Source organism: Sardina pilchardus, chromosome 1 (genome assembly GCF_963854185.1).
Source record: "Sardina pilchardus chromosome 1, fSarPil1.1, whole genome shotgun sequence".
Lineage (NCBI taxonomy): Eukaryota > Metazoa > Chordata > Actinopteri > Clupeiformes > Clupeidae > Sardina > Sardina pilchardus.
In genome coordinates this window covers 26716227-26728726 of record NC_084994.1, presented here as the reverse complement: position 1 = coordinate 26728726, position 12500 = coordinate 26716227, and the positions used below count along the sequence as shown (strand labels likewise).

At 43.5% G+C, this 12500-nt stretch overlaps 2 protein-coding genes across 3 annotated transcripts in view; both read left to right on the top strand.

Annotated features, from left to right (window-relative positions):
• The window catches only part of LOC134071471 (uncharacterized), an 11460-nt gene extending 1609 nt beyond the window's left edge, over nt 1-9851 (top strand). The window contains exons 2-6 of the mRNA XM_062528239.1: nt 756-1046; nt 2960-3069; nt 6335-6484; nt 7622-7726; nt 9571-9851. Coding sequence (XP_062384223.1) covers nt 756-1046; nt 2960-3069; nt 6335-6484; nt 7622-7726; nt 9571-9627 — 713 coding nt within the window. The 3' untranslated portion in view covers nt 9628-9851. The remainder of the gene's footprint in view (nt 1-755; nt 1047-2959; nt 3070-6334; nt 6485-7621; nt 7727-9570) is intronic.
• Nucleotides 9852-11052: 1201 nt separating this feature from the next.
• f8a (coagulation factor VIII associated) overlaps nt 11053-12500 on the top strand; it is a 9500-nt gene continuing 8052 nt past the window's right edge. For both annotated transcript variants that reach the window (XM_062539976.1, XM_062539975.1), the window contains exons 1-3: nt 11053-11154; nt 11603-11649; nt 11870-11942. In XM_062539976.1, coding sequence (XP_062395960.1) covers nt 11063-11154; nt 11603-11649; nt 11870-11942 — 212 coding nt within the window. In that variant the 5' untranslated portion in view covers nt 11053-11062. The remainder of the gene's footprint in view (nt 11155-11602; nt 11650-11869; nt 11943-12500) is intronic.

The window sequence follows — 12500 nt, the reverse complement described above, 5'->3', positions numbered from 1 at the left end:
ATTGGCCATGACATACTCTGGTCAACTTCATGTGTCAATCAATTGGCTGTCACGTTTTTTGGGAGGGACATTATTAGTTATAATTGGCAGGATGGGTTCCCAATCATTGACTGTCTCAATATTATTATTATTATTATTATTATTATATTTTGAGATACTGCTTTTTGTTTTTCATGAGCAATAAACTGTAATCATCAAGATTAAAACAAAAATGGCTTGAAATGTTTCACCATATATCTAATGAATCTAGAATATATGAAAGATATTTTTTATATATAAATTAGGGGTGGAGAAATTGAACTTTTTCCACAATAGTAAATATTTGTGTACATACATACAGTTTGGGTGTCCAATATACATTTAGACACATACATCCAATCTTTGCAGTGTTTTTTTGCAGTGCCTTTATCTGCTCCATTAGCATTAAGTTAGCTTAGCATGTATGTAGTCTTCCCTCACAGTCCTCCTCATTCCCATTCAGTTAGCTTAGCATGTATGTAGTTAGCTTAGCATGTATGTAGTCTTCCCTCACAATCCTTCCCATTCCCATTCAGTTAGCTTAGCATGTATGTAGTTAGCTTAGCATGTATGTAGTCTTCCCTCACAATCCTTCCCATTCCCATTCAGTTAGCTTAGCATGTATGTAGTTAGCTTAGCATGTATGTAGTCTTCCCTCACAATCCTTCCCATTCCCATTCAGTTAGCTTAGCATGTATGTAGTCTTCCCTCACAATCCTTCCCATTCCCATTCCCAGCCGGCACTGCAAAGCTCACCCTCAACGGCCCGCGGACGCGCGTAGTCCTCGCCCGACACGACCTCCGCCTCAATTTCACCGCAGTTGTGCCGCGAAACACCACCCACAACATTCTGCAGTGTTACCGTGAGAAAAAAAGTGTGACGCCCGAGCACAACTTGGAGACCGGTTGGAAGGAGCGGCATGAACAAGTGGAGGTGGTGCTCTCGCTCAACGACAGCTCGGATTCCGGGCAGTACCGCTGCACCTTCAGAAATGCACCCCCTGTGTACCTCTACATACTGGCACGTGGTGAGTATGTGTGTGTGTGTGTGTGTGTGTGTGTGTGTGTGTGTGTGTGTGTGTGAGAGAGTGTGTGTGTGTGTGTGTGTGTGTGTGTGTGTGTGTGTGTGTGTGTGAGAGTGTGTGTGTGTGTGTGTGGAGGTGGAGTGTTGGTAAAGCAGACAGAACGTAGCCAAAAGACAATGGCAATATAGAAGCCATGACTGAAAAAAACTGAGTTGAATTAATTTTACACAATGTGTGTTCATGAACCAGGTATTGCATTCTATCTCCATGTTTGTTTTGCCTGCATGTACATCATTTCATGACAATTGTTTACAGTTTTGTGGGGCCCTCAAGATGCATACTTTCCTGCTACGCACTGACTTAAATGTAGTCTTTTAGTTAATGATATGAAAGGTAAGCTTTTTGAAGTTCGCTCCCTTGATAGTTGACAGAGTGTTTGTAGTTTCCAAACAAATATTCAAATCTTAGTTTACTTAGTGAAACTGACCTCTATCCTAACCTCAAATGTTGGAGTATTTTGTAATTGCCAATATCAACAAAAAAACTAGAAAAGCACTCCAAACCTCCGCCAAGCAAAAAACATAACCGCCTCCTGGATCCAGACGGTGATACGGATCACTCCCAAAATGCAATCCTTCCTTGGGTCATTTCAGACCTTCCCTGAAAATTTAATTAAAATCCATCCGTAGCTTTTTGAGTTATCTTGTGAACAAACAAACAGACAGACAAACAAACCCTGATGAAAACATAACCCCCTTGGCGGAGCTAAACATGGCTTGTTGAATGCTTCTTGTGGCATGTTAGAATAACTCTCGACTACAACACACCTCTTCCTTGCCGCAGTCCCTGCTTCAGGGCCCTGTTTCGTGAAACACACAGCAATCTGTTGTGTAAAATCATGTTTCATGTTGAGCAATTGTCTCTTGTTGAGAAACCAATGTTGCCACATGCAGTTGCCAGCCTTGTCTATGTTTCGAATGTTGTTGACAGATGACAGTAATGTGTGTGGTATAGGGTGACCAGACGTCCCCGGTTCCAGGGGACAGTCCCCGTTTTTGGTTGCCTGTCCCCGGGAAAATACAGAAAAACTACCTGTGTCCCCGTTTTTTGAAGATAAAACTTGTATGTATCTCAATCAGATTGATAGTCTAACTGAAAATGTCCCCCATTTTTGGGATTATGTCCCCGGTTTTGGTCTCAAACATCTGGTCACCTTAGTGTGGTACAAATAAACATTTAAATATTTTGGCAGGACTGCAAATGGGATGCAATTAACCTGGGTAATTTTTTAATTAACAGATTAACAGATTAATTAACAGACAGACGGACAGACCGTCTAGACGGATGGACCGTCTAAACAGACAGACAGACAGACGGACAGACCGTCTAGACAGACAGACAGACAGATGGACAGGCCGTCTAGAAAGACAGACAGACGGAGAGACCGTCTCGACAGACAGACAGTTTTTTTTTAAGAAGCATGACAAAAATATTTATTTCTAATGTCCAAGGCAGGCATGCATTGATATGTCTCTAAACATGGGTCTCTCTCTCTCTCTCTCTCTCTGGCGATGTAACTCCTCACCTGTCCAATATGTGTGAAGTAAAAGGTTTTAAAAGAATAACTGGCATGGCCAAATTGCAGTCTAAGGCGGACATACATAAATATCTCTTTAAACATGTGTCGTTTCATATGGGTCTCTCTCTCTCTCCATCTCTCTCTCTCTCTCTCTCTCTAGTGATGTAATTCCTCACCTGTCACACATGTGTGAAGTAAAAGGTTTTAAAAGTCAAAGACGGTCTTTCATGTGTCTCCCAGAGGACTCCAGGGTCTCTCTTCCCGTCGTCACCTCGCTGCTCGGTTCCCAAATGAGGTTTTTGAATAAAGGGCTGAAAAGTCTCTCTGTGTGTCTCAGACGAGGGCTTCACGAAGCAGTACCTGTCGGACGACGTCGTCGCCCCCGTGGCCATCCTGACGGCGCTACTGCTCGTCTTCAGCACGCTGGGGTCCGTCTACATCTACAAGGTAGGCCTTGAGTTGACCAATCAGCTCACATCTGTGCCTTGAGTTGACCAATCAGCTCACATCTGTGCGTCTACATCTACAAGGTAGGCCTTGAGTTGACCAATCAGCTCAGATCTGTGCATCTACATCTACAAGGTAGGCCTTGAGTTGACCAATCAGCTCACATCTGTGCGTCTACATCTACAAGGTAGGCCTTCAGTTGACCAATCAGCTCAGATCTGTGCGTCTACATCTACAAGGTAGGCCCCGAGTTGACCAATCAGCTCAGGTCTGTGCGTCTACATCTACAAGGTAGGCCTTGAGTTGACCAATCAGCTCACATCTGTGCCTCTACATCTACAAGGTAGGCCTTGAGTTGACCAATCAGCTCAGATCTGTGCGTCTACATCTACAAGGTAGGCCTTGAGTTGACCAATCAGCTCAGATCTGTGCGCCTTCTCGTGGTTGAGGTGACTTTGGCCAATCGGGAAACGTGGAGACGCACAAGACCGCCTAGGTTAACCTATAACATCAAAAAATCGATGGTCATCAGATTTTGTATGGTATGCACGTCCATAGTAGTGACATACAGTATGTGCATGCGCAACATAGTTAGCGGAGCTGCACCTAAGAAGTATGACAGAATCTCTCACGTGAGATAACTTAATTTTTTCAAGATAATGGATTGGTTAGGATTGGTCAGAGAGCGGTAGTTTTTCACGATTTGAGCTATAACTTAGCACATAACCTGCTCCCGACCAGGTTTGGTTGCCAGCTTTAAAGACACCATGGTGATACAGGGACGCTAAAACAGATCCTCAAAGCCTCTAATCAAGCTTCATAAGGTAAAGGTTACAGGTGTAACAGTAGGTGCCTTTCATGCAGCGTTTATATGTCCTCCCTCGCTCCTCGGGCCTCGATCCTCACTGATCTACATAAAGAATTATGGGGCGGCAACAATGGGATAGTCTAGCCCTTCTTCTATCTTTCTTTATGTAGATCAGTGAGGATCGAGGTCCGAGGAGCGAGGGAGGACGTATAAACGCTGCATGAGAGCACCCTATAAATACTCATTATCATTTAGCGAAAACAGCAGGGCAAGACAGCACACTTCCATTTTAGATTGCTCCTCCAACAAGTGTTCCCTTAATTATCTTCCCACTGGGTACATCATCCCGCAGAACCAATCTCATTACTAAACTAACTAAACCCTTCAGCCTACACACAGATCACTTGTCGACACATGACAACTAAAACACAAAATAAACCATAAACACCACCATGGATTGTTTTCTCTTCATTACCACGGCATTAATGAAATATAAGTCTACAACATTATGACAAAAAAAAGCCTTAGCTGTTCATGAACGCAAAAGAATAAAAAAAAAAAGTGAGACAGTCTAATGATTTATGCCATTTGGAAATGTGTAATCTAGTCGGGAATAAGCATGGAGATATTACAGACCCGGAGAGGGAGAGTGATAAATCACCTCTCTCATTCATTACAATGGCTGATGCAACACTATGCCAACTTCAGCCCCGTTAATGGCCTCCTACACCTCCTGTTTAATGGTGCTCGGTTTAGGCTCCAGACCTCTGATGAGCAAGCAGCCCACGCTACCAATGCCACAGGCCGCAATAGTCAAACATCTGGTAAACCATATCAACTTACGGGTAACAAAAAAAAGATAAAGGCTCTTCCGCACCTAAAACGATAACTAATTACAATAATGGCAAAATAGTACCGAAAGTAGGAACGACAACATCCACACGTGGCCTACCGTTGTCATGTAGAACGATATGGGGATCTTTCATAGCCATTCTGAGAATGAAAAAAGCTGACAGCCTATCAGAACCCATCAAATTGTAGACATTACATTTATTAACACGAGGAGAGACTTTCCTTATCATTGGTCAGTGTGGAGGCTCATCTTGTTACAATTACAGTTATCGTTCTTGGTGTGAACGGCCCTTAACTTGCTAAAGGTATCCCCTGTGAGAAGAGCACGCGCTCATAGCCTACTATGTGAATGACATACTAAGTGTATAGTTGTAAATGAGGCCTGTGCTTTGCCACAACGGTGCTGGTGTTTAGTTGAACAGGTGGGGTCTATGTGCTTTGCCACAACGGTGCTGGTGTTTAGTTGAACAGGTGGGGTCTATGTGCTTTGCCACAACGGTGCTGGTGTTTAGTTGAACAGGTTTGGTCTATGTGCTTTGCCACAACGGTGCTGGTGTTTAGTTGAACATGTGGGGTCTATGTGCTTTGCCACAACGGTGCTGGAGTTTAGTTGAACATGTGGGGTCTATGTGCTTTGCTACAACGGTGCTGGTGTTTAGTTGAACATGTGGGGTCTATGTGCTTTGTCTCAAAGCTGCTGCTACTATCCATAGCTATATTATCTGCAGATCAAAGTGCAAAGGGCCCTTAAATAAAATATCGACAATCCTCAAAATAGCCTGCACGTACGCAAACATGAACCAGAGCAAAGTTCCTTTTTTCTTTCTTTCTTTCCGTCTGAAGTGGCTCCTCTACAACACTGACGTCTCTCGAGTCGGTTCGAGACAAAATAACACACGACAGCCTACAGCCATTGCCTCCCCCTTGAGTACAAGTTGCATAAGATGCACCTGTACAACAGGCGTAGCGGGATATTCACACAATTTGGTTCATCCGTTCCTACGCTGCAAAAAAGGGCCTGATCGGCCATTACTGTAGTCGACCATGAATACTGCATGCGCCGTCTAAACCATGCGCTCACAACACAGCCTGAAGAGCTGGTGATCTGAGAAGACAGGCTGGAAGAGTCATAAGAGTAGACAGGCTTTTATCACTCGTTGAGAGTGAGTACGTCAATCCCCCCCCCCCCCTCCGTATTTGTGTGGTTTATTCTAGCATCCTCCTTTTTTTGCTTTTGTTTATTTTTGGATGAGTTGGTTCTGTGTCACTTTGTTTTATTTTTGTACATTAACACGTTCAGAAGGACATTTCATCCAAGGTGAAAGTAAAGCATGCACATTTGTATCACTCAAGCTGTTACTGAGTAGTTGAACCCACAGCTTTGTTGTCAGTAACAACGTTGCTTGCTTTAAATGTCTTTGTTTCATTTGTTTTGTTTGAGTTTTGTGTTTGCTTTTATCTGCTATTACCGTTCGGTTTTTGTTTATGTAAAGCACATTGAATGACCTCTGTGTATGAAATGCGCTATATAAATAAACTTGACTTGACTTGACTTTATGTTGGGTTTGACCTAATGAGTTTTGTTTTGTTTTGTTGTGTTTTTAGAGCCAGGCTGCTCTCGATGGCCATGGCGACGGTGGCACGAACGTGACCATGGTCAGGACGAGTCAGGGGGGCGACGCCGGGGGGGCAGCGGTAGAGGACGCAACAGACGACGAGGAGGCCGCCGCCGCCGCCGACAACTCCGTCTACACAGTGAGCTACATCTGTCTGTCCATATGTCTGCCTGTCTGTCTGTCTGTCCATGTCTGCCTGCCTGCCTGTCTGTCTGTCTGTCTGTCTGTCCATATGTCTGCCTGCCTGTCTGTCTGTCTGTCCATATGTCTGCCTGCCTGTCTGTCTGTCTGTCTGTCCATGTCTGCCTGCCTGCCTGTCTGTCTGTCTGTCTGTCTGTCCATGTCTGCCTGCCTGCCTGTCTGTCTGTCTGTCCATATGTCTGCCTGCCTGTCTGTCTGTCTGTCTGTCCATGTCTGCCTGCCTGTCTGTCTGTCTGTCTGTCTGTCTGTCCATGTCTGCCTGCCTGCCTGTCTGTCTGTCTGTCCATGTCTGCCTGCCTGCCTGTCTGTCTGTCTGTCTGTCTGTCCATGTCTGCCTGCCTGTATGTCCATGTCTGCCTGCCTGCCTGTCTGTCTGTCTGTCCATGTCTGCCTGCCTGCCTGTCTGTCTGTCTGTCTGTACATGTCTGCCTGCCTGTCTGTCTGTCTGTCCATGTCTGCCTGCCTGCCTGTCTGTATGTCTGTCCATGTCTGCCTGTCTGCCTGCCTGTCTGTCCATGTCTGCCTGCCTGCTTGTCTGTCTGCCTGCCTGCCTGCCTGTCTGTCCATGTCTGCCTGCCTGCCTGTCTGTCTGTCTGTATGTCCATATGTCTGCCTGTCTGTCTGTCTTCCTAACTCCTGTTACATCTGTCTGTCTTCCTTCCAATACGTCTGTCTACATACATACATACATACATACATACATACTTTGAATTTGTCTATCTATTTATTTGTCTGTCTTGAAAACTCATCTTATGTTTAAATATTAAATGTTGCTTAATCTGTCTGTCTTGATGTTTATTTCTTTGCTATTTTGTTCCTCTTATTCACATACAAACATATTTCAAATCTATGTAACTCCATGCATGTTACTGTTCAACCTTCATTTTGTGTGTGTGTGTGTGTGTGTGTGTGTGTGTGTGTGTTTGTATGTGTTTGTGTGTGCTTTCAATGCGGCCCTGCAGGAACGATCTGTGATAGCAATAGCATTGCCCTTGTGTTATTTATACTTTGACTTACTAGTCGTTCCTCTCTCTCTCTCTCTCTCTCTCTCTCTCTCTGTGTCTCTCTATCCTAGACCCTGGAGTCCCGTCCGGCATCGATTTATGAAGTGCTGGATCCATCTGCATCAAACAGCAGGACGCAATCAAAGAAGAGCAGCAGGAAGAGCTCAAAGAAGAAGGTCAGCCATAGACAAAACATTCCAAATTAGAACGGGCTCATGCTCTCTGTTCAAGGGCGCAGCTACAACATCTGCGGCTCAGGCTGGAACTGTTCAGAACCTCCGGAAAATTCTCAGTGTCAGTTCTTAACGTATGCCATAGGCTAATACTGCCTTCTATTTTCGATAGGGGTGTCAACAATAATCGATTCGGCGATGCATTGCAATGCGGGGCATGCACGATTCAGCATCGATGCGGCAACGTGCCATAATCGATTATGACACTATTTATTTTCTGGCCTCGAGTACCGTAAAGTTGACGTTTCCATTAATTCCGGTGGCATTTCCAGAGCAATGTTGCAATGACATGCGCCGCCTGTACAGTGTTTCCCCACACATAGACTAATTGGTGGCAGTGCACCACAGATTCAACACAGCCGCCACATATTGTATGCATTCTGTTATTCATTAATTTTTTAACGAAATTTAAAACACGCATCGTATTCGTAAAGCTGCATTTCTTTCCCCTACTCCCCCTTCGTCTCTTGCTCACACACACAGCCACAGCCCCCCCTCTCCGTGCACAACGCGTCTGTCTGTCTCCATGAACGATTTCCATTGTAGACTATGTGTGCAACTTTACCGAACAGTATAAGTAAAGCCCCTCTCCGCACTTTTTTGGTAAACGAGCCTAGGCTACTCATAGCGCTTTAATGTAGTCAGATCTTTCCATAACACTTGTTGCAACGCTAATAAGACTAGCCTAAGCTAGGCCTACATAATGTCAACATTATTTTTTATTTAGGCCTATAGGTCAATAAGAAAACCTAACACATGTGTTGTTGTTTGTGTAACCCAGACATCAGCAACTTTCATTTTATACGACCAATCACTTCTCGTGGCAGCTCCCTCACGGCTGCAACTTGTGCACTCGCTTGTGCTTTTTAGCGGTGTGTTCATCAGGTCACAGAGCTGCCTGAGCCTCTACGTCAACAATGAATGAGAAAGTATTATCGCGCAAGTAGGCTATGCTACACACATTTCCCCCCTAAACATACAGCCTTGAATTAATAGTTTTTAATCCCCTAAACATACAGGCAATGAGAAGCCTTGAATTAATCGTTTTTTAATGTATCAGACAATTTTTCGGCACAATTAGGGCAGGATTAGGGATCGGGAGTCAGGACAACTGCTTGTATTTCCTGACTGTCCCGATTTTTTTGGTCACCCTAAGGAAACTGAACAGTCCAACCAGTAGACTGTGGTAAGCTAGCCAACTGTGCTACTGTTTACAATATTATTTTAAGGCTTTAAGCAGACAGCTGAATTAAAGAGGTGTAGTTGTAATATGAATATAGGCTATAATATGCATACCATGAGCTGTCATGAATATCAGAATTTCAGTATTTTCTCTTTATATCAGGAAATGGGTTAATATAATACTCCAAGGTTTAAAATGTTATTTCATAACATTTTTGCCTTGTTGTGTGCAGTAGAATTTTGATGCATTGCAATGCATCGCAATGCATTGTAGAATCGAATTGAATCGAATCGTTACCAGGTGAATCGTAATCGAATCGAATCGTGAGGGCAGTGCCAATGCACACCCCTAATTTTCGATGTCTGGCCCGTGTGGACAACCTATAGAATCATATTCGTATACGTTATCCTATACGTTCCTGTCTCCATCGCTTGCTTGCTTCTGTTGAACTATTTCTAGCTGTTGCCGTTGCATCAGGGAGAGGAATAGTCCAGTATAGATCTCAGAAAACTATCAAGTGGCCTGATTAAAGATGTTAATGGCCAACTTTATTCATGCATCTAGGCCTTCATTTTTTTATGATGTTTTCTTTGTTTCCTCTTAGGATGAAGCGGCTCCTGCAGAAGATGGGATATTTGAATCTGTCTATGAGAATCTGTGATTCTTTTTTTTGTAATGTCATCAGTCGTCGTGTGTTGTCTTGTAAAAACATTTACCTGAGCTGTGTGTGTGTGTGTGTGTGTGTGTGTGTGTGTGTGTGTGTGTGTGTGCGCGCGCGCGCAAGCGGCGCTGGGTTTGTGTCCACTGTGCAGCAGTCTCTTATGAAGTTATTGTGATAAGCCTGTTTTTAAACTGTGAAGATAATGTGTCATCGCGACGCGCTCTACTGGGTTGAGAGTTGCCAATAAACTATCCACTCATTTTGTCCATCTTTGAATGATCATCATATAATCATCTGTTATCGATTTGATAAAGGTAAACGCACACCTTGTGAGGTGCTCACGGTGGTATGTGACGACTTAAAATAAAAAAGTGTCATGGCACACTAAGACGTTTCAGCTTGCACCTTCATCAGGGTCGTTTTTCATCATCTTTATATTGGCAATCGGGGAAATCATTTAGAGGTCTATCTAGGCCTATGATTCTCAAACAGTGAAGCATTGGGGACTGGTGTTTGTGCAAGCGCTCAAAGAAGACCATTGTCTATTTTCTGAATCAATGTATGTTTCATTTTCTTTTCAACTTTTCATTTTTATCTTTCACCTTTAAATGACTTTAGGTGAATAGGCTAACTGCCTTTAAATGTGGGTGTTTTTGCAGTCAATGCTATAGCATCAAATGGTAGGCCTATACCCACCAAGTGAGAGAAAACTAGCTAGTTCCTCGCCGTTGCAACCAAACATGTTCAATATTGGGTTCAAAAAAACCTCTAGCAAAAACTGATAGTGAATTGAATGGAAAAGATAGAGATTTTGCTCTGCAGGTCCAGGTTGGTCTGGAAAGAAGCCCATTGGCGTCTGTTTCCGAATCACCAAAAACAACAAGAACATGTAGGCTAGGCACGGAGTAGCTAGCACAGCTGCAATCAAAAATGTAGTCATTTCCCTACACGTGTGATCAGAATAGTGAGATGCAGAGAGATGATCCAGGGCAAGATGAGTAACGTGTAGGTTGTTCTCTCACACACACACACACACACACACACACACACACACACACACACACACACACACACACACACACACACACACACGGGTCCCAATCTTGATCAACAGCTTTATAAAAGATGGTTCCTCAACAATAAACGATTCTAAAATTCCATGTAAGGCTAGATGGGGTCAGATATTCTTTAGAATGCTTATTCCATAGCATTTTAATGACAGTTTTGTCAGTATTTGCTGAAGGATAATGCATAGAAACAACTCTCATGTTAACATATCTCGACCAAATGGATTTTCATGGACTTTTACCATGGTGTTTGAAATCTAAAAATGGGAAATAAAAGTAAATTCTCACCTTACTTTGCCTGGACTAGGCTACTAGGCCTAGAGTACTAAGAAAGAGACTATCCAATAGAATGGCGAGCTTTATATGACATGTCACCACGTGATTTTCTGTTGTCATTAATCATGGCAGCCGAAGGAGACTTCCTGACGCGCTATCGAGCAGTGTCAAATAAACTGAAAAAGTAAGCCTTTTTCTTCCTTCTGAGCAAGAGTTAACGCTTGTTTTCGTTAACCCTGAATTAGAAATCTGTACATATGTACTTCACCCTAAACACATTGTAGATGATCTAGCTCGTTGGTTAGGCTAATTAGATAGCTAACCTAAAGCAGTAACATTAGCACCTTACGTTAGCAACAATATCACCTATTGCTTGATATATCTAGATACACCATACTTAAATATTTTTATCAACAAGCAATGAGCAACACCTTCATGTTGCTATGAGTAGTTGTTGTATTCAGTGACGCTAACTGGCTATCTTATGCAGCGGTTGCGTTTATTTTGAACCTGTCATGCAAGCTAGCCAAGCTAATTATGATGTTATGATAATGTATAGTGCTTCGGCACAGCCCCATCTCTTTTGCCTTGGCCCATTGAGTTACATTTGACCGTGTTGTCTTCCATTGAAGGCGATTCCTTCGGAAACCCAACGTCGCTGAAGCCAGCGAGCAATTCGGTAAGTGATATTTTCCTAGAAAGACAAAGCCCATCTTTCGCCATCTGCAGGTGGGGTAACGTTATTCTTAAAGCTGATGGAAATGTCAACGCTCATATTCAGGATGTCTTACATTGCGCCTAACCTTGCCAATGCCATACTGTCGGTTTCTCCTAGTATACCGTCATAATTTTCAGAGATTAATACGAGTTTGTCATTTCCACTGTGGTGTCGTTTGCAGGTCAGTTAGCCAAAGAGTTGAAACAACAGGACTGTCTTCAGTATGCAGCGTTCTGCAACTTGGCCATGGCTCGGTAAGTTAACCTTTGACCCCGTGAAGTCTCTTTACACCTGTGACTGCAGCAACTGGGTACACTCACACACTTTGCTAACCTGCTTAATCGGGTGCCTCTTATCGTCCACGGGTTCCAACTCTGGTCTTGGGAATTGCAGCCTTCTCTCTTCATAGCACAGAATGGGGTTTATGTGGCTTTTATCTCACATAGAAAGCATAAATGTTTTTCCTGTGGATGTTGACGTTCGCACGGAAACCATTTTGCATGCATATTTCATGTCCCAGTCTATGCAATGCATGCTTTTTTATTTCTTATCAAATACACACATGCAATTGAACATGCATACATCCCATGTATCCATGTATACAGTACAAGCTCACATGTACATGTTGCATGTATACATCTATACAGGCACACACTCACTCACACACACAGACACACACACTCACTCACTTAGTTACACAGACAGAGACACACACCTACACACATACATACATGCACACACTCACTCACACAGACACACACACTCACTCACACAGACAGACAGACAGACAGACAGACAGACAGACAGACAGA